We start from the raw sequence: 23,516 nt of genomic DNA, 5'->3' as shown, positions 1-23,516 counted from the left end.
TGACTTGGGTAAGGATGAAGAACATATGCTGAGTCACACTATTGTTCCAACACTCATATTTCTTCACTTTCTAATATCATGGTAAGAAAAGGCCACTCAACCAAATGTATGGCTACATGTTAAAGGTTCAACTTTATATCTAACTGACTAACTAAAGTAACAATCAAGAAGTGTCAATCAGTATCAGACATATATCCCTAAAAGTGCAGCCATAACAAGGTTGTACTAAATAGCAGCCAAATGCATCACAAGACATCCAGAAGAATATTAGGACAGTGACAACACCATACTGGAAGTTGAAGTACAATGTGGTTATATAAGCAACAACTGGTGATAAATGGCTCAACAGAATATGGTCAGATGGATCAGTATAGTTTGCATGGTCAGCTCAGCAAATATGTAGTGGGGTCTTAATCTTGGAATGTATGAGAGAAACTTATTGTTACCTGTGAGGCTGAAGCTGACTTAATACTCATCTCTTCTTCCCACACAGCCACACCAGTACAACCTTCTCATTTACATTGCTTCCCTGGTGATCTTTTACATTTATTCCTCAGCTCCTGTACATCTTCATCATCTTTTCTTCCAACACAGCCACACCAGTGCAACCTTCCCATTTTCATTGCTTTCATGCTCTCTCATACTTATCCCTGGGCTCCTGTACATGTTCATCACTTCTACTAGCAATACTTTCAACAGTCACATTCCCTGCTACACCTTCCCTCTTGGCAGCCTGTCAGAAGTACTTCCTGGTCCCGAGGAAATTTTTCTCACAACTAACTATAAATATTCCATAAACTTTGTGCCTATCTTGATCACAACTACATTTTGTCAATATTCACTTTCTCTCATATTCTCAGACTCTGAAGTACTGTCATAATTTGGTTTTATAATTTCAAGTTTGCTATGCTAAAGTATGTCTATCCTCTCCTTGTACACATCAAGTTATATTCTGCAGCCACACTTCTCAAACAGTGCTATACATAAAGAATATGTTTATCAAGTCAGTTCTAATTTCTACTCCCAAACTGGTGGATACTTTGTCTCCCAGCAACTGTTCCAAAGACACCATCAAACTTATCATTCCTCAACAGAACTGCAGTTTGAAAGGGGAGAGTCTAGAAAATGGCCCTGTGTCCAGCCTGTTTCCTTTGGTTACTGTAGTAAATATAAGAATGAACAGAAAAGAGAGAAGGGGATGAAGATACAAGATGAGCCTTCATGACAAGATCTGAGGACAATTCATTGTTTCCTGGCTTGTTTCTCACATAATGCATTTATCTGGAATTCTAAGAGAGACAAGATGCAAGTGTCAGCAGTATCAATCCAGGAAAATGGTGAAATGTTACAAAACTGAACCAGTGTTTTAGCAATGGGGGCAGTATTAGTGTTGCCAAATACAAACCTGTCAAGCTAAAATGTCTGAAATTAACATTCCCACCACTTCTAATTTAGACTCTCTGAAGAACACAATGGCCAAAATGTTCAATGAATAAAGAATACCTCTGCTTCACCCATGTCTGCTTTCACCACCACATTTCATTCACATTCAATATTCATTTCACTGAGGGTTCCAGTAATCCATGGTATTTTTGAGTCAAGGACATAATTAATGAATCAGGGATCTGCTGATGAATAATTCCCCAGTGACCTCAGCTGCTCTGGCAAAATAGTTCATCAGGCAAGGATGTGGAGGCAGAAGAAATCATGCATTGGTGGACTTGTACCTTCAGGTTATCACAATCTTCACAAAATAAAAGTCACTCATTCTAATAACCAGCCCACCATGTCATACCTCATCCAATAATGCAATGAATCCATTTGAAGCAGAGAGAAACACAATTAAATTTTGCTATACATTGAAAGAGAAAGACGTCTTTGTCAAGCATGAAATGGAAAGCTGTAAAGCAAAGCAAAGAATATACTGAATGAAGAACATAAAAATTACCGACTCATCCAGGATAAGTGCTGACATGCTAATCACATCTGATGATGTAGCAAAGAGTGGTAATGAATCTAGCATACACAATCATGAAGATGGCACAGTTCCAGGAGGCAGGGGGAGTGTAATTGTAAACACGTAGCACCACTCATTCACTAGAGCATGACACCTACAGACACCTGGAATTACATAATAAAACTTTGAGATCCGAGAAAATTAGAGCAACAGTACACATGGATGTCATACAGTTGCTTTTAGTAAGGGCACAACTGATACAGTTTTATGATATCTACAACCAGAGTATCTATGCCTAGAACCTACTGACATCTGGAACTGCAAGCCAAATCATAATAAAAGTAATGAGATCAGGAAAGATTACAGTAACAATAAAGATGAAAGTCATATAGCTGCTTCAAGTACAAGCACAACCAATACAATATTACAATACCTACTTTCTCCATGTAACATTACTGAAACAACATCAAGGTGGTAACAATGACAATGTGGCACCAGATGATGATGACCAAGTAGCTAGAACAGTTAATGAGTGTTACTTTCAAAGATATCATTAAAGGGAAAATAACTTAAGAAAAGGAAGGTGTGTGGAAAAATGAGACACTTCAACCAGCCCTGCCTCAGCCTCAGTATTCAGTAAGACTCATCTAACCTAAGCACCTCACTGAAACCCTCACAGGTTGTTGATTCCTCTATTTCCCTGCACACATCCAGCAGTATCGCCTCACAGCCTCAGTATTCAGTAAGATTGCCACCAGCACCTGTCTATCCCAAGCACCTCACTGATGGTCTGTTGCTGTCTGTCTTCCAGTAATGGCAGACACCAAAAATAAAAATGAGATTTTAGGGGATTATTTAAGCAAGAAGGGATAACTTTCGGGTAGTTTTGAAATCAATTGATATTTTCTTAAGGTTCCAACTATTTTTGATTGATTTCAATTTTGGTGGGGTTAATTCAGCACCAATTAGTCACTAAATGCACAGTAACATTAAGGAGCTATGAGAATTAAGATGTTGTACTTATGTTCCTCTATTCCTACTTACACTAGTACTCAAAACAGCAGGAAACTTCAAGAATGTACTCCTCTGACAACTCCTGTATGACAAAATACTTTTATCCTCATTATCATAGAGTTGCTAAGTTCAATGTCAGATCCTCATGTGGTAATTTGTCTCTTCCTAAACACTGCAATGAGGCTACCTGCAATAATGACTACCTGTGTGGAAATTTAGAGGGGTGGTCATTACACAGTGCATTATAAGACACAAGGGGACACTGCCATTTGTTGCCCAATATTTAACCTGAGACATCCATGAAGGAGCAACACTTCACTGGAGACACTCATGAAGGACTTGAGACACCCAAAAATAACTTCACAGGGGACACCTATGAAGGCCTAGAGACACCTATGAAGGCCTAGAGACATCTATGAAGGACCAACACTTTGCTGGAGACACCCATGAGGGAAGGGGTGAGCTGCAGCAGTGAAGGAATACAAAGCACCACTAACTGACACAAGCACACACTCCCTCCAAGGTCTCACAATTTTAACAGATCACTTTTCAGTGCACAGTAACAAGATATGCTTTCAACGGTGGCTCAACTTACAGAGCAATACAAAGTGAATCACAACTTACTATCTATGTTCCATAAAACAATGACACAAATTAAAAATGTGTAAATTACAAACAACTGTACCTTTCGATTTCTAAATGTAACCCATCTTTCAATACTTTTCACATAAAGGAAGCTGCAAGAAGCCAGTAAGCTTACACATAGCAGTCCCTTTATACAAAACACACCTACCTTCACCCACTTATTATCCCTGAAGGTAAGTAAGTAGGTACATTACTTACACCTCATGAATTAACTTCAGAATTTTACCCATAAACATGAATCGTAAATATGCAAACAATTTACTATCCATTTATACGCCAGGCCAGCAATCCCACACAGGATGGCCCAGTTGGAATTGCCAGACAGATATAAAGATAGACAGATAATTCATAACTTCAAAAATTAACAGAACTTCACAAATTTAGATTCACCTTTGTCATGAAACACAATAGTTGGCCCTTCATAACACTCAAACATCAAGTCAGAGCACACAAACTCACCAGGGGCCTCTATCTTAGTGTAGTGGTAAGGATTGACGCACACCTCCTCCTTCTTGAGGTTGAAGGCGTACTGGCAGTGTTCAAGGGCGCGCAGCTCGTGGTGAGACTGTAGTTCCGGCCAGCGCCACAGCCGGCAGTAGATGACATGGGGCAGACCCTTCTTGTGGGACACCTGCAGCCGCCCATCCAGCGACCTGCGGCAATGACAGGTGTTAGGGGAGGTGCAGAGAACAGTACAGGAGAGGACAGATGTTATGGGAGATGCGGAAAACAAAACTGGAGGTAAAAATGGTAAAGAGAAACACAGAACATCTTAAGAAGAAAAAAACTGACAACATATAAAAAATATAAAATTGCAGTAGAAACAGTACATAAAAAAAAAAAACAGCAAGAACAGAGACAGAATACATAAAAGTGACAATACACACTCTCTCATGGCACATTTTTGTCTTGCAGATGCAGAAGCCTGCTCTTAAACTCCAATCCTATGCATTACGAGCAGGACCAGGAATTGAAGGGAAAAAAACTAAATAGATACAAAAATATATATATAAAAAAACAATAAGGAGAGACAATATGTAAGGGACTACAATAAATTCATAGCACATTCTGGTTTCCTTGATGCATTAACTTGCTTTTAAACTCCCATCCAATCCATTAAGAGCAGACCCAAGTGTTGATGGGCAGACCCTAGCAAGAGTGAGGCAGCAGGAGGGCAGTTGTCATTCAGGAGTGGTGGGCAGTACATGCGTGTTCAGCGTTGCATTGGTTATTGGCAGGATTCCGTATTTGTAGTTGTTATGTCACTTACTGATATCATACACATGTGCTATGAATGTTTCACTGAGAGCCAGCCAGCAGACAAGGCGCAGACGACACTTGAGAGGCTGTGGACTGTGACCTTGTAGTCCGATCAGTGAAAGAAAGCAGGCAATTCTATCCCTTTTGTGTGTGTGTGTGTGTGTGTGTGTGTGTGTGTGTGTGTGTGTGTGTGTGTGTGTGTGTGTGTGTGTGTGTGTGTGTGTGTGTGTGTGTGTGTGTGTTTTATGTCTCTCTTGTTTTGGTAGTTTTTAATGTATTTAGTGTAAAAACAATTTGTTCAACTCTGCTAGTTATCGGAATTATGAGGTGTCCTGTAATAATGTGGTCAATAAAATATGTTTTGTGTGTGTGTGTGTGTGTGTGTGTGTGTGTGTGTGTGTGTGTGTGTGTGTGTGTGTGTGTGTGTGTGTGTGTGTGTGTGTGTGTGTGTGTGTGTGTGTGTGTGTGTGTGTGTGTGTGTGTGTGTGTGTGTGTTCACCTATTTTTATCTACCTATTTCTACTATTTATATTATATCAAGTTCTTCTTTATACCAAATTAATATCATATTTTTTTCCTTCAATTTATGCATATTATCTCCATACACTTCCCTCTGTCTATACATTCCCATCAACTCTTACTCATTCCTACACATCCTTTGTATCTCCTCTTCCTACTAACTTTCTCACTGAGTCTAGATACATATATGGACACTAGCACCACACCCCACTACTCCTTGACATGACTATCACTGCCACACCACTCCCAGACAACCCAACCATGTAGCCACACCCTAACACCACTAATTTCAACACTAAACTCTACCGCCCCAGCACCCTCGGACATCTGGCACACCACCTAGTAATTTCCATGAGCTCTGGTCTCACTTAACACTTAGCCCAATCATGTATTTATTTCACACACTAAACAACTCTGTCATCACAACATGGACACTTACTCTTAAGAATCTTCTGTCATACACCTAGCAGTCTTCAATGGTCTTATATAACCTGTAGTTTGCCTCAGCCATGTAAGGGCAGATCTGCTCTTTGACACAGAACAGCCTATAAGTGGAGATTGTCACATCATGGTCACCAAGTGCTTGCAACATCAGGTTCCTAAACATAAATTTGTCCTCATAAGTCGAACATCAAATCCTCACACAAACAATGATCATGAAATGCAAACCTAATGCAAGGCCAGAATTAAACAATCCCTCAAGAAGAGTTGCAAAAAAATTAAAAATTAAAAATGAAAAAGTTATCGTTATTTCCACCTTTACAGTCATTCCCTTACTTTATGTCCTTCATGCCTTGACGTGCGAGAACAAAACCACTACCACACACTGTACCACACTCTGATGCCACAGTCATGAGAGGAGGCAGTCCGGCAGCAATCACACACCAACACTCAATCACTCAGTCACTCCTGCCTCAGAGTGCCCAGGACAATTGCACCATACAATAACCCTGACCTTGAGCCATCACCTCATCACCTGCCACAGACACAAACCTCATGTGCCGCTATCAATGTCACATCAGCAAGAAGTTGACAAGCACTGAGAAGACCTGAGAATGTTTTAACCTCTTTGTAGTACACTGGTCTGGGTATCAAATTAATTTTTGTTCAATTGCTAAAGGCTCCTGTATGTGAAGCCATTAATGATATAGCTACAGAAATACAGAGAGGGACAAATGCGTACAGCTTTGTGAAGTAGAATTTTTCTTTGCTAATCTTCAACTCTTCACATTCCCAGACAATAATATCTAAATCTCAATACCACTTGACCCCATACAGTTCTTTTCATGAGGGCACCTTATCGTATGCCACATGTCCTGTTGCCATCCAGAGATGCACAGCAACAGACCCTACATATTACAGTTCCATGGTCATACATATTAGAAAATAAAGAAAAGAAATGGTCTATATGTGTACTATACCCTTTCCTAGTGACCCTTGCAGCTCAACACACCACCATCACCACAACTAATCCAGAATCCAGTACTACAAGATCTATATTATCCATGTAACATTAAGATGATGACAATGAGGCAACAGAGGATGATGGCCATAGCAGGAATAATTAATGAACGCCTCAAAAATAACACAATACAGCAGGAAACAAGCAAGTAATGAGCAATGCACCAAAGACTGATTGACTGACAGATTGACTGAATTTAAACTACAATGGTAACGTGATGTCGTCTCTCAAGAAGAACACAAACTGACATTAACAAATTTGAGTACTCTTACTGTTTTCCCACACCAAGATGACAATGTAACACACCTTCACTTTTTTAACATCTAATGGATCTAGCAGTGAGAGGGTATGAAGAGGATTTACAATGGCTCACTAAGCAGCAGCATCTTCCACCTTCACCACACCCAAGCCAACCATTCAAAACAAAATTTAAAGGAACGTTTCACTGATTCTATACCGAGTTCAGCTATACTTAGCAACATCTATTTCACAAACTTTACACTGAGCTCAGCCATACTTAGCAAATCCATTTCACTGATTCTATGCCGAGCTCAGCCATTCTTAGCAACATCCATTTCATTGACTCTACACTGAACTCGCCATACTTAGCAACATTCATTTCACCAACTTTACACCAAACTCACCCATTCTTAGCAACTTCCATTTCACTGATTCTATATCAAGTTCAGCCATTCTTAGCAACATCCATTTCACAGCAGCACATCCTCCTATTTCCAGTCAGAGATCTCTTAACCAACCAACTCCTCGCAATCATTACCTAACAAAACCTTCTACTTTCATTCACTATGCAATGCCTCTATCATCACTCCCTGCATGTTTATTTCTAGCTTGAATTCAATGTGCTCCCTGCATGTTTATTTCTAGCTTGAATTCAATGTGCTGTGTCTCTAAGCATTAAATTGACTGCCTGACTGCTCTAAAAGGACCTGTGAGAATAAAGCATGCAGCTTCACCCACCATGGAGTGCTGTGGCTTCAGCTATCATCACCACCAGCTTCTTTGTGTGTATGCACTCATCATGTGGGAAGGAATGTTGTCACTATCACTGTACAATTCTTTTTTAGGTTGAACTGCATAGAATATTTAGGATACCTGAGAATTCAAAGCCTGGTTAGGGATTATTTCTTATGATGCACTGGTCTGGCCATGAGGAAGGGAACACACACACACACACACACACACACACACACACACACACACACACACACACACACACACACACACACACAGTGCCTAGGTGTGATATATGTGGAGGAAGTGGTGCAAAATTTGCAGTGCCACTTAGCAACAAAAGGACATTCCAGTGAGATCATTTGTGTCTCTTTAGTGGAACCTCATATTAACATTAAGAAAGTTATTCAATTCTTGATGCACAAACCATGTCTTTCTCTAATACCCAAAGAAAAAAACTGGAAAATATGAGAGAGAGAGAGAGAGAGAGAGAGAGAGAGAGAGAGAGAGAGAGAGAGAGAGAGAGAGAGAGAGAGAGAGAGAGAGAGAGAGAGAGAGAGAGAGAGAGAGAGAGAGAGAGAGAGAGAGAGAGAGAGAGAGAGAGAGAGCAACTAACCAAGCCTCCAATAACACATCAACACATCCCTTCTGTCCTACATGACCAGGACACAATAATAAGACATGCAAGGGAACATGAACCAAGAGAAAAAGATGAGGGAGGGTGCACTGCTTTGTCATGGGCAGTGGCAAGCAGCAGAGTGAAGTGAGGAGGCAGGGGCTTCCTTATCATGAGCTGCAGTGCCAAGTTATCAGCACTACATGTAGCACAGGCAATTAGTGTAAGTGATATCTACTATTGCTAAGTTTTGGCTTTATAGAATAGAGCCTTTCCTGGTCACTCTTAAGTCAGTAAATCTTGTTGCATTATCTTATCTGTTAATGTCACTACTATGGTCCCTGTGTTAAAGATATTACTGTATTATCTATTTAGTTCATCTCAACAGTCCTATACTCAAGTAGATCCCATTTTACTACCTTTTCAGTTAATCTCACAGACATGATCCATATCTGCAAATAGATCTTACTTTCCTATCTATTCAGTTCACCCCACAACAATGATCCTTATACTCAAAATTACAGTTCCTATTCAGATGTGTCCAGTAGTTATAACTTTTCCTTAATCCAACACAGACAGGTAGATAATTATATATTCTTCACACTAAATTTGGAAACCTGTCCAGTCCTATTGCTTCATTTAATCAATAACCAGTAAGGCTTTTATTACTTCTAAAGCTTATAAACTTGACAGGCATCCATCACAGCAGACAAGCCCCAAAGGAAGTTACATACATCTATCTTCATATACCAGGGCAGTGATCCCCACACAGGATGACATAGACAAGCCACCACATACACACACATCACTCACACTCCTAGTCATCATCCCCCAGTGGAAGGGTACAGTCATGGACAACCCTAGTACACCCACAGGAACTTAGGAATAGCACAGCCAGCCACACAGTACCTCCAAGTTAAATGTGCCCAAACTACATAACAGTATTGAGAAGTGTGTCCCCCTTGCTACTGCCCAGCTAAGGGAGCACCAAGATAACCTACATGATACCTACAATGGGCGGTGTATGACAGGGATATCATTTGTCAAGGAATGTTAGAAAAAAGGTAAACAAAAAGAGAAAGAATTCCCAGCAGTTTATAGTCTTCCCTGCACTGGTCTTGTGTGTTGCCAATGTGCTCTTCATATTGCCCTGCTGTCTATTCTAATTATGTTGCTTTTTAATCTTCACTGCAAAGTATGGAATATCGGGGACCTACTACAAACTTTAACATGTCTGTTTGTGAATATCTTGCTGAGAGAGAGAGAGAGAGAGAGAGAGAGAGAGAGAGAGAGAGAGAGAGAGAGAGAGAGAGAGAGAGAGAGAGAGAGAGAGAGAGAGAGAGAGAGAGAGAGAGAGAGAGAGAGAGAGAGAGAGAGAGAGAGAGAGAGAGAAATAAGATGCATTGCTAAGGAGAGTGAGGTGGCCTATAGATGATCAGGACGGACACATTAGAGGAGGAAGCAGAGTCATAATTTTCTTTCTATTAGTGACAGTGCAGTGTTCAGATACCCCATACCATAAATGACTGTTTCAATACACTGGAACAAACAGGTAGTAATGTAGAGTAACTGGGACAAGATTCCCTGCTAACATCTTCAGAGGATTTCTATTGTGGCCTAAATCTGCTGCTACTAATCCAACCTTATGTAGTGATTCGTAAAGACTACAACCCCTACCAACATTATGGCAGTATTTGAAAAATTTGTGTGGAAGTGAGGATATATGTATAATAATCTTTTCTGCTGGTAAAGAAAATAATAAATACTGGTTTGGAATCCAACTTGTGTGGAATTACCAAACAATAATTACTCTTTCTGATGGCAAAGAAAAAAATAAATACTGCTTTGGAATTGCACTTCTGAGGAATTACTGAATAAATATTGATAAGTAATAATAATAAAAAATCATGTTTATACAAGTTAAATAAAAAAAATTACTTGTTTGGAATCTTACTTCCATGGTATAATCGAAGAACAGTTTCTAATATCACCCTAACAAGACCCCTCATTACATTTATGGCTTGTGGGTCCAAAGCAAGCACTGTCCATCACCACACAGGCTGATAATCAGAGAATAGTGTGTCAAGCAACAGCACAACGCAACCTGTCACTTCATTCACACCTTGTAGGACTCAAAACAAGGACTGTCCATCACCACACAGCACAGCAAGACCTATCACTCCAATCAGAGCCTGGGGAGTCCAATGCAAGAACTGTCCATCACCACACAGCTCAATAATTAAGGAACAGTTTCAAATATAAGTCCAGCAAGACCTTTCAATACATTCAGAACCTGGAGAGTCCAAAACAAGTGCCATCCATCACCGCGCAGCTCAGAAAGAATATTGGCAAGACCTGTCACTACATTCAGAGCCAGTGAGGTCCAAAGCAAAAAGCATCCATCACCACACAGCACAGCAAGACCTGCCGCTCCAATCAGAGCCTGGGGAGTCCAAAACAAGAACTGTTCATCACCTAACAGATCAATAATTAAGGGACAGTGTCAAATAGCAAGACTCATCTCTCCATCCAGAGCTTGAAGGGTCCAAAACCACCAGTGTCCATCACCACAAAGACCCCTGCCAACCATTACCTGCCCTGCACTCTATTGGTACGCCAGGGAGCCAACTAGTTAAGTGCGTCATGGATATACAATACTCGTTGGTTAATAAAAAAAATCACAAATAAAGAACACCATGGTTTATTCATATTACCACCAACCTCCCCCGGGCTGTGCCTATCTGGATGCGGGTCACAGCTTGCTTAATAGCCTGCCCTGACACGTAATTGCAGACCGGCTGGCAAGGACCCCATCTGAGTGGTAGTCTGCTGGTGGGGTTGGAGCAGTGTTCATCTGTCAAGCTCACCTCACCAGCCTGCACTAATAAACTGTGTGTCTGTCTCTCCTCATACTAAAACTGTGTGTCTGTTTCTTCTCATACTAAAACTGTGTCTGTCTCTCCTCATACTTAAACTGCATCTAAATTTCTAATACCTACATAACTACACCTCTTATTATATATCTAATACTTCATTGTACTTGTCTGTCTCTTCTCATCATAAAACTTTAAGTCTAGTTCTTTTCATACTAAAATTTTGCTTATATCTCCTCATATCAAAATTGTACACCTTACACTTTTAATAACTGCTACACCTCTTATTACATACCTGTCTATGCCTGAAGACTCTCCCCTCATACTAATACTGCAGCTACACTTCTAATAATAGCTACACCTCTTTCTGTAAGCCCAACTGTACCTGCAAGTCTCTCTCTCCTTATACTGAAACTGCAGCTACACCATTTGTACTTCCACTACAGCTGCACCTCTTCTTGTACAGCTACATAACCATACCTGTGTTGTTCTAAAGCCGCACCTGTCCTGTTATCCATACATACACACCTGCTCTCCTACTTACACATATAGCCGCACCTGTATTCTCATAATTATAAGAAATGGTCAACAACAAACAAGTTACTTAAGTATTTAGGAACATAAATATTTACTGTCTTACTTATTTTACTGAGGGGTTACTTATGCCCTTATTTTACTGAGATCTTACTATTTACTTTACTTAAGCTTCATTTTTTTATACTTTACTGAGGCTTCATTTACTTATTTACTTTACTGTGTTACTTTTCTTAACTGAGGCCTCACTTTACTTACTGAAACTTGACTACTTTACTAAGGTTTTATTTAATTACTTTACTGAGGCCTTACTCTTCTTTACTCACACCTCACTTTACTTAGGCCTCATTCATTTACTTTACTGTTATCTTCCTTACTTTACTGACAGCTCACTTCACATTACTTTACAGAGGTTCCACTTAACTGATCACTCATTCACAGGTTACTTTAGTTATGCCTCACTTGACTGTGGCCTTGTTCACTTTTTTTTTTTACTTTAATACTTCATCATGTGTTCAGTTAATCCAAATATTCCACACAAGTAGCTACCCCCCCCTTTTTTTTTCTGGTTAAAATTCAATACTTTTTTCCCTGATAATGCATAATTATGTGTGACTAACAATATTATCTAACCAGTGATTCAGTATTTTAAGCATTATTACAACTATTATAACTTTCAACATATTACAGTCTAACCAAGCACACAACATTAGTACAATAAACAAATAAATAAATATATGAATAAATAAAGCCCATTCACAAAATCTTCCCCCCCCCAAAAAAAAAAAAAAATACTGGTAACCAATTTAGTATACAGGTAACAAATAATGTACATTTTTCAGGCAAAACACCTAATGAGGTTTCAAAAGCTACCATGCATAGGTACCATCTCTTTAAAAGACCCAACCCAACTGCTACACCTCAGGAACTGAATGATGTAAATACAACTATTCTCTCCCCTGCACTGCACTTCCTTCACACCACCACCAGTCACTGTCTATAGGTACAGGTACTTATGGCAGAGGACTCAGTGATTTCACAGCCTGATTATATTGACTGTAAAGGTAATAATTAAGAGATACAAGGCTCAGTAATTCCACTCCTCCATCATTTCGCTGTAAGAGTAATAACTGCTTACATAAGACCAATATTTCTCTGTCAAAAGGCTCAGTAATTTCATTGCCCCATTATTTTACTGTATGGATAATAATTTATGATACAGGTTCAGTAATTTCAGTGCTTCCACTATTTTAATGACTAAGGGATATTCAATAATTTCAGTCCCCACTACTTCACTATAAGAGTAATACATTAAGCAGATACAGGCCAGGCTCAGTCATTTCAGTGCACCCATTATTTCACTGCATAAGGATAGCCATATAGGAGATGCAGACTCAGGTATTTCAATGCACCAATTATTTCACAGCAAGAATAATAATTTAGGAGATACAAGCCCAATTACTTCATTAAATCTAACCAAGCCAGAGAGAGAGAGAGAGAGAGAGAGAGAGAGAGAGAGAGAGAGAGAGAGAGAGAGAGAGAGAGAGAGAGAGAGAGAGAGAGAGAGAGAGAGAGAGAGAGAGAGAGAGAGAGAGAGAGAGAGATGATTGAAGTAAGAGTTGTATTAGCGAGGTGACATGAAAAGGAAGCAAGAGGCAAACTGTGACGTCATACTACTACTACTACTACTACTACTACTACTACTACTACTAATAATAATAATAATAATAATAATAATTGATGGAAGCCAGAATAGCTAATTACTACTGTCATTAACTACAAACTCTCTACTATTGTCTGGGTAATAACAGTAGAAATAGGAAGTGGTGATTATAGAGGAGGAGTAGTAGTAGTAGTAGTAGTAGTAGTAGTAGTAGTAGTAGTAGTAGTAGTAGTAGTAGTAGTAGTAGTACATGAAGACGTTGATGAGCACACAATAACTGTATAATATTAGTAGTAGTAGTAGTAGTAGTAGTAGTAGTAGTAGTAGTAGTAGTAGTAGTAGTAGAAGAAGAAGAAGAAGAAGAAGAAGAAGAAGAAGAAGAAGAAGAAGAAGAAGAAGAAGAAGAAGAAGAAGAAGAAGAAGATGATGATGATGATGATGATGATGATGATGATGATGACAACAATGATAATGATGAACACACAGCAAGAGTATAGATAGATAAATAGTAGTAGTAGTAGTAGTAGTAGTAGTAGTAGTAGTAGTAGTAGTAGCAGTAATAATAGAACAAGAATAATTAGTAGTAACAGCAGCAGTACAAGCAGCAGCAGCAGACACAAACGTAAGAATCACCAGTAACAGCAACAGTAATACCACCACCACTAGCACTAGTCACACAGATACCTAGGAATGGTGATACAGCGGGAGGAGGTATCTTGTCCTGCCACCGCGCCTTCCAGCTCCTCCAAGCCACCACTCTTCTTCAGCTTCTTCACCAGGCTCTTCACGGCCTTCTCGCTCCACTTGTCCTCGCCCTCGCCCTTCTTGAAGCTCAGGAGCCGCTTTACTACAGGCGGCGTGAAGGGAAGCATGGACATCTTGGCTTGAGGGCCTATGCACCCTCCCTCTCTCTCTCTTTCTTTCTCTCTTCCTCTACCTCTGTCTGTCTGTCTCTCTCTTTCTCTCTTCTTAGTCCCTTTCTCCCGTTTTAGCTCAAGTCGCGACGTCTAGTTTCTTATTTTTCTTTCTTTTTTTGTTTTTTTTTCTGATTACTGTACTCTGGTTTTTCAATCAGCTTTTTAAATGTGGTCCTTTATTATTATTATTTTTTTTTTTGCGTCTGTCTCCGTTTTTCGTTCTTTCCTTCCTTCTTTTTTCCCCTACGTGTTGTTTTTATTCATTCACGTTTTTTGTTTGTCTACGAGGGAGTCGGTCTGTGTCTGTTTGTGTGTGTGTCTATTTCTTCGCACTTCTTTCTGTCTCACTGTCAGTCTCTCCTTCCTTCCTTCCTCCTCAGTCAGTGTTTTTCTTCTCCTCCCTCTCCCTCCACATTATTTTCTTATCGTATGTGGGTTTTCTGTATCGTCTTGTTTATCCTTCAGCACTTCGTCTTCTCTCTCCCTTTCTTCCTCTCTCCGTGCCTCCTCCTTCCATTCAGCTTCGTTCACACTCGATGTTATTCTTGAAGGTTATCAATATTTATTTTTCTTCCCCGTCCCTCCTCCTCCTTCAATGCACCTCATTCAAGTGCTTTTCCTCTCACTCACTGTCCTGTTTATTTTCCCTTTCGTGTCTTTGTTCACTTAACTTCACTGTTTCTTCTCCCTCTTCTCGTTCTCTCCCTCTTTTTCTCCGTTCTCCAAATTTTTCTCTCCCTTCGTCCGGCTGTCTGGCCTCACCTTCTCCCTTATAGTTTCGTTATTTCTCACGTGAAACCTTTCTCCTTTGCCTCCCGCCTGCCTGAGTCTCTCCTCTGCCCGCGGGAGCCTCAGGACCCGCCACTGTGGGCAGATAATCAAGGAAATTTACGATTTTCCTGAATAATCTTCTGCTTCAACGTAGCTCCGACATGACGGCCGCGGTACTCCTTCCCCAGACAGTGCTCTTCCGCGTCCACTCCAGCCTAGTGCCGGCGACACCCACATGTCTCATCGCTGCCCTTTTGACTATATTACCCTATCGATGACTGTTTCATATATTATCTTCCGCTCTAGGCAGGCGCGATACAAGTCTGTTCATCTGTCGCTCGTTTAAATCAGGTCGAGCCTTTGTTATGGGGTGGCCTTTTAAAAAGTTATGTCATATGTAGGTCGCCCTTTGGCGTTTCCCACGTGATTATTTATGTGTGATTGAATTACGTCTTGTCAGAATGAGGAGAGGTTAGTGACAACAGACCCATGGAGCCCCACGTGACTTGGTGTCGTCTGCTGTCCTGCCGTGGGTGGCCTGCCCTCGGGTTATACACCCTGGGGTAATCTCCCATCCCTTCCTTATATTTCTGTACGCTCACTCATTGCGTCGATTTGGTTTTCTCCTCCATTCATCGTACTACAACCATTCCCATGCGAGATAATTTAAACAGTATATTTTGGCGCGTGTATTCTTCCGCGGGGCTACAATCTGGCGCTGACTTCATACCAAAACATTGTATTTTAACTTTTTTTCTCTCGTTAAGCAATGAACAAAATATCTCCGTGAGAGTCTCCGGGGAGAGAAGAGTGACATGGCTATCTCTTTTCGTAACACCATGGTGTTGTCAATCATCACAAGTTACAGTAATTTGCGGAAATATGGAGAGGCCATCCGATACTACCGAATCAATATTATGTCCCCCCCCTTAGTATGTCACCACACACACTCACACAGACAGACTGACAGACACACGGACAGACAGATAGCCAACCTTACGTAACGAAGGGGAATGCATAATATTAAGATCGCCAGTTGAATAAACACTCTACGGCCACTTTTAATGTATCTATTTAAGCCAAGGACGCTTAATTGAATAGGCAAAGTTGAAGAGCATACATCAAATTTACAAAACATACCATGATCTGTATATTTTCAAACATTTATTAGGACTATTTTCAAAGACCACAGTGATGGCTAGTCGGGTTCTGACAGATTTTTTTTTTTTTCCCTCATTGATGACGTAAATCCTTATCAAACTACTGTTAGAATAACAAATCAACAATAACCTTGAAAACGCCAATGACTACCACACCATGTTAGTAGACAAGACAAGCCGCCAACACGTTTGAGAGAATACGGGCATGATGTATAATAGATATAATGTAATCACACAACCCCGCAATTAGAGGAGGCAGTAGACACCTGCCGAAACGATAATTACTCCCAGTGAGGTCTAAAGCACTGTTCAGGGGGTGCTGTGAACTTATCATTAAACCCAGCTGTGACCTCACTGAACGTTTCCCTTTGTGTCTCACAACACAAGGGGACAGTCACAGCCTGCCCTCTAAAGACAACTCTCTTCCTCCACACAAAACTACAAGCACCTAATAACACACACACCCTTCACTCAAAAAATTTTAAAATCATCATGGCGACTCCTACACCATCCTCGGAGTCCCATCTGGGGAGGGGACCATAAATGTCCCCAGGTCGGACTGCCTTTCTGTCGACGACCCTAAGTGTCTTGACACCCCCCCTCAACTTTTTCTTCATTAACTTCTGCAACATTCGCGGTCTAAGATTTAATTTTCAATCTGTAGAACACCACCTCTTCTCTTCTAAACTTCATCTTCTTTTCCTCACTGAAACTCAGGTGTCTGAGGCAACTGACAGTAGCCCCTTTTCTGTTCCCTCCTACTTTCTCTATCCTCATTTTCGATCCAAAGCTGGATGCTGCGTTTATGTGCGCAATGACTTAACCTGCTCTCCTGCCCACGTTCTTGAATCTTCCGAGTTTTCCACCATCTGGCTACGAATACAGAGTCACTCTCATACTAAATTTATCTGTGCTGTATACCTCTCACCTAACTCCTCTGACTATAAGAAATTCTTTGACTACTTAACTTCCAAAGGGGAGCACATTCTGACCCTCTTCCCTTTTGCAGAGATCTCCATTCTTGGAGACTTCAATGTTCACCACCAACTTTGGCTTTCCTCTCCCTTCACTGACCATCCTGGTGAACTAGCCTACAACTTTGCTATCCTCCATGACCTAGAGCAATTGGTGCAACACCCTACTCGTATTCCTGACCGTCTTGGAGATACGCCCAACATTCTTGACCTTTTCCTGACTTCTAATCCTTCTGCTTATGCTGTCACCCTTTTTTCTCCGTTGGGCTCCTCCAATCACATTCTCATATCTTTATCTTGTCCTATCGCTCCAATCCCTCCTCAGGATCCCCCTAAGCGAAGGTGCCTCTGGCGTTTTGCCTCTGTTAGTTGGGGAGACCTGAGGAGGTATTTTGCTGATTTTCCTTGGAATGACTACTGCTTCCGTGTCAGAGATCCGTCTTTGTGTGCTGAGCGCATAACAGAGGTGATAGTGTCTGGCATGGAGGCGTACATTCCTCACTCTTTTTCTCGTCCTAAACCTTCTAAACCTTGGTTTAACACAGCTTGTTCTCGTGCTATACATGATAGAGAGGTGGCCTTCCATCACCAGAATCTCATGCACTTTATATTTCTGCCCGGAACCATGCCAAGTCTGTTCTCCAACTAGCCAAAAACTCCTTCATTAACAGAAAATGTCAAAACCTTTCAAGATCTCACTCCCCTCGTGATTTCTGGCATCTAGCCAAAAATATCTCCAATAACTTTGCTTCTTCTTCTTTCCCTCCTCTATTTCAACCAGATGGCACCACTGCTATCACATCTATTTCTAAAGCTGAACTCTTCGCTCAAACCTTTGCTAAAAATTCTACCTTGGACGATTCTGGGCTTGTTCCTCCCTCTCCTCCACCCTCTGACTACTTCATGCCACGTATTAAAATTCTTCGCAATGATGTTTTCCATGCCCTCGCTGGCCTAAACACTCGGCAGGTTTATGGACCTGATGGGGTCCCTCCTATTGTTCTCCGAAACTGTGCATCCGTGCTTGCACCTTGCCTAGTCAAACTCTTTCAGCTCTGTCTGTCAACATCTACCTTTCCTCCTTGCTGGAAGTTTGCCTACATTCAACCTGTTCCTAAAAAGGGTGACCGTTCTAATCCCTCAAACTACCGTCCTATTGCTTTAATTTCCTGCCTATCTAAAGTTTTTGAACCTATCCTCAACAGGAAGATTCTTAAACATCTATCACTTCACAATCTTCTATCTGATTGCCAGTATGGGTTCCGTCAAGGCCGCTCTACTGGTGATCTTCTGGCTTTCCTTACTGAGTCTTGGTCATCCTCTTTTAGAGATTTTGGTGAAACTTTTGCTGTTGCCTTGGACATGTCAAAAGCTTTTGATTGAGTCTGGCACAAAGCTTTGATTTCCAAACTACCCTCCTACGGTTTCTATCCTTCTCTCTGTAACTTCATCTCAAGTTTCCTTTCTGACCGTTCTATTGCTGCTGTGGTAGACGGTCACTGTTCTTCTCCTAAATCTATTAACAGTGGTGTTCCTCAGGGTTCTGTCCTGTCACCCACTCTCTTCTTATTATTCATTAATGATCTAAACCAAACTTCTTGTCCTATCCACTCCTACGCTGATGATACCACCCTGCACTTTTCCACGTCTTTTCATAGACGTCCAACCCTTCAGGAGGTAAACATATCACGCAGGGAAGCCACAGAACGCTTGACTTCTGATCTTTCTAAAACTTCTGATTGGGGCAGAGCAAACTTGGTATTGTTCAATGCCTCAAAAACTCAATTCTTCCATCTATCAACTCGACACAACCTTCCAGACAACTATCCCCTCTTCTTCAATGACACTCAACTGTCCCCCTCTCCTACACTGAACATCCTCGGTCTGTCCTTTACTTATAATCTGAACTGGAAACTTCACATCTCATCTCTAGCTAAAACAGCTTCTATGAAGTTAGGTGTTTTGAGACGTCTCCGCTAGTTTTTCTCACCCCCCCCCCAGATGCTAACTCTGTACAAGGGCCTTATCCGTCCATGTATGGAGTATGCTTCACATGTCTGGGGGGTTCCACTCATACTGCTCTTCTAGACAGGGTGGAATCAAAAGCTTTTTCGTCTCATCAACTCCTCTCCTCTAACTGACTGTCTTCAGCCTCTCTCTCACCGCCGCAATGTTGCATACCTAGCTGTCTTCTACCGTTATTTTCATGCTAACTGCTCTTCTGATCTTGCTAACTGCATGCCTCCCCTCCTTCCGCGGCCTCGCTGCACAAGACTTTCTTCTTTCTCTCACCCCTATTCTGTCCACCTCTCTAACGCAAGAGTTAACCAGTATTCTCAATCATTCATCCCTTTCTCTGGTAAACTCTGGAACTCCCTGCCTGCTTCTGTATTTCCACCTTCCTATGACTTGAATTCCTTCAAGAGGGAGGTTTCAAGACACTTATTCATCAATTTTTGACTACTGCTTTGACCCTTTTATGGGACTGGCATTTCAGAGGGCATATTTTTTTTTATTGGATTTTTGTTGCCCTTGGCCAGTATCCTTCCTACATAAAAAAAAAAAAAAAAAGATAGTAGAGAGTGATTTTTCAGTATAATCAGAGAGAACAAGGTTGCATTAGTCTCCCGTTGCCTCCACCACCCCCAGAAACCAGAGCCAACATTAGTCAGCTGTGAGCGAAGGCCACTGCAAATGCCCCAGGATAATGACTCTTTCCAGGCTGGGAAAGTGTCAGTGGATCGTGTTCTGCTAACTTCTACCTTCTATCATTTCGCTGTTTTGTCTCCAGGCCACTTTATGTTGATGCATAGTGTGTTTTGTCTTTTTTTTTTTTTTTTTTTTTTGACGGTCTATCTGTGTTTCGTTTGTTTGATCGTGTGTTTGTGTGTGATTGTTAGATATTCATGTAGACGGTGCAATATGATTTTATATATTTACTTTTTCATTTATTGCGGATGATCTCTATCGCTTTATATTTATCTTATTCATTTGTTTATTTTTTTATTTCTAAAAGTATAGAACTTTTCTTTGCTCTCCTAGTTTTCATCACACACAACCTTTTTTTATTTCATTTTTTTTTACTTACTTCACTTACATTTTACCTTACTAGACTCATTTTTTGTTACTATATATATATATATATATATATATATATATATATATATATATATATATATATATATATATATATATATATATATATATATACTCGTATATTATATATATATATATATATATATATATATATATATATATATATATATATATATATATATATATATATATATATATATATATATATATATATATATATATATATATATAAAGTCACTTCTCTTGCTTAAACACACCGTTTGAGGCACATAATAACTCATCTTAATAAAACCAGCACTTTTCTTTTCTTTTTCAGATACATTTCTGTGGGCAAATCCCATTTGTTTTCATGGTACTCTATGGTTAAGTTTTCTGTGTAGATTTAGAATGATCTCTGTGGGTGCTGGTGTGATGGTCGCACTATGATGTTCCACCTTACTGAAGAAATTACTGACTTAACTCTTTCATTACCGTACTAGACAAATATTTTTTCCTGTAATCACCTATTCTAGACAATTACTTATGTGTTGCAGTCTTTTAAATAGCATAGAAAAGACAAATTTAACCATATGTTCTCTCTCTCTCTCTCTCTCTCTCTCTCTTCTGTATCCAAGCACTCATTTTTTTAGTGCTCTCAATATTAAAAAGCGAGAGAAAAAAAAAGGGGGGGGGGGAAGATCTTAGCAGTGAACAAGTTAAGGCACCGTGACGAAAGTGATATACTGCAGCCGAGGTAGAATGGATCAGCCTGGGATTAGGTGAAGTGGAGCAGCCTAGATTGAGAGGAGACTAACTAAAGGGCCTGATGGCTTCTTTTTGCTTCCCTTATTTTCTTATGTTCTTATGGGAAATCTGTACTGGTGGAGGGATAAAGAAGAGCAAAGAAAGGTGCTGTATGCAAAGACATTATTGTTATATACTCGTACGCAGCGGATTCTGTTCTGCCATAGTTACAGTTGCGGCAATGAGTACACGCATTTCTCAAGTCATGACAATGAATAACTAAATGATCATTGTATGTATATTTGGTGTTGCTTTAGACATATCAAAAGCCTTTGATAGAGTCTGACACAAAGTTTTGATTTCCAGATTACCCTCCTATGGCTTTTACCCTTCTCTCTGTAACTTCTTGTTTCTTTTCTGACCGTTCTATTGCTGCTGTGGAAGACGGTCACTGTTCTCCTAAATCTATTTATAGTGGTGTTCCTCGGGCTTCTGTCCTGCCACCCACTCTCTTCCTATTATTCATCAGTGATCTTCCAAACCAAACTTCTTGCCCTATCCACTCCTATGCTGATGAAACCACCCTACAGCTTTCCACGTCTTTTTCCTAAATGTCCAACCTTTCAGGAAGCAAACGGTTCACGCAGCAAAGCCACAGAATGCCTGATTTCTGATCTCTCTAAAATTTTTGATTGGGGCAGAGCAAATCTAGTATTCTTCAATACTTCAAAAACTCAATTCCTCCATCTATCAACTCAACACAGCCTTCCAGATAACTATCCCATCTTCTTCAATGACAATAAACTGTCCCCTTCTTCTACTGACCTTAACTGGAAACTTCACATTTCATCTCTAGCTAAAACAGCTTCTATGAAGTTTGGTGTTCTGAGTTGTCTCTGCCAGCTTTTCTTACCCCCCCCCCAGCTGCTAAGTCTGTACAGGGACCTTATCCATCCATGTATGGAGTATGCTTCACATGCATGGGGAATTCCACTCATACCTCTCTTTTAGACAGGGTGGAATCAAAAGCTTTTCGTCTTATCAACTCTCCTCTAACTGTCTTCATCCTCTTCCTCATCGCCGCTATGTTGCATCTCTTGCTATTTTCTATTGCTATTTTCATGCTAACTGCATGACTCCCCTCCTCACATGGCCTAGCTGCACAAGACTTTCTTCTTTCTTTCACCCCTGTTCTGTCCACCTTTCTAATGCAAGAGTTAACCAGTATTCTCAATTATTCATCCCTTTCTCTGGTAAAATCTGGAATTTCCTTCCTGGTACTGTATTTTCTCCTTTCTGTGACTTGAACTCTTTCAAGAGAGGTTTCAAGACATTTATCCTTTTATTTTTTTATTTTTTTTTGTATTGTAAGTGTGCTGCCCTGGTCAGTGCCCCTCTTACATAAAAAAAAAAAAGAATGTGTTTCCTTTTTTTATGTAGAAGGGACACTGGCCAAGGGCAACAAAAATCCAATAAAAAAAAAAAAAAAAGGAAAGGGTACAAAGTGGTAGTCAAAAATTGAAGGATAAGTGTCTTGAAACCTCCCTCTTGAAGGAATTCAAGTCATAGGAAGGTGGAAATACAGAAGCAGGAAGGGAGTTCCAGAGTTTACCAGAGAAAGGGATGAATGATTGAGAATACTAGTTAACTCTTGCACTAGAGAGGTGGACAGAATAGGGGTGAGAGAAGAAAGTCTTGTGCAGCGAGACTGCAGGAGGAGAGAAGGCATGCAGTCTAGCACACTTGAAACTGGCAGGATTTTATTTATTTATTTATTTATTGTGGCTTGTTTTGCAGTACAAGAAATGTCATAGACTTTAGGGTAAAAGAAAAAAAAAATATGGTTATCATCAAAACGTATCACCAAATTACTGTAATTCAAGAGCATTGTGTTCTACTACTCAATTCATGGAACTCTTGGAGAATTTGGATCCATTCAAAACAAATTGTGTGAAGGAACAGACAGGATTAAGGATGTCCATAACGACAGGATTATTTATTAATTTTCTCCCTTGCAACAGCGCCTCAATCTCTTCACCTATTTTGTGACTTATTCTCTTTATTCATCAGGTACTCTCATTTCTCTTCTTTCTCTCCCTCTCCTGTTTCCTGTATATTTTATTTTTTACTGTTCCTACATTATCCCGTTTACTTTCACTTCCTTTGTTAATTCATTCGTCTTTTCCTGTATACTCACTGATCTCTTTGTCCTTCCTTTTATCTTCTAAATCTATCTTTCGTCAGTCGTTCATCTCTCTGCTCTTTGTTCTATTTTCTATTCTACCCTTATTTACTCTCACTCGCACTCTCTCTGATCTTAGCAACATCTCAAATGCAATTTTTTTTTCCTGCTCTTATAA

General features: G+C 40.2%; 1 protein-coding gene across 3 annotated transcripts in view; it reads right to left on the bottom strand.

Moving 5' to 3' along the window:
- The window catches only part of LOC135104781 (mothers against decapentaplegic homolog 3-like), an 82,697-nt gene extending 65,390 nt beyond the window's left edge, over nucleotides 1-17,307 (bottom strand). For 2 of the 3 annotated variants that reach the window (XM_064012366.1, XM_064012367.1), the window contains exons 1-2: nucleotides 14,200-17,307; nucleotides 4,076-4,269 (exon numbers count right to left, since the gene is read on the bottom strand). In XM_064012366.1, the coding sequence (XP_063868436.1) occupies nucleotides 4,076-4,269; nucleotides 14,200-14,393 (388 nt within the window). In that variant the 5' untranslated portion in view covers nucleotides 14,394-17,307. Of the gene's footprint in view, nucleotides 1-4,075; nucleotides 4,270-6,172; nucleotides 6,331-14,199 lie in introns of those variants that run through there. The other variant, XM_064012369.1, reaches the window with a different exon arrangement.
- Between the last annotated feature and the right edge of the window lie 6,209 nt (nucleotides 17,308-23,516).

This window comes from Scylla paramamosain, chromosome 11 (assembly GCF_035594125.1).
Source record: "Scylla paramamosain isolate STU-SP2022 chromosome 11, ASM3559412v1, whole genome shotgun sequence".
Taxonomy (NCBI): Eukaryota; Metazoa; Arthropoda; class Malacostraca; order Decapoda; family Portunidae; genus Scylla; species Scylla paramamosain.
The sequence above is the reverse complement of the archived record's forward strand: the minus strand, read 5'-3'. Positions and strand labels throughout refer to the sequence as shown.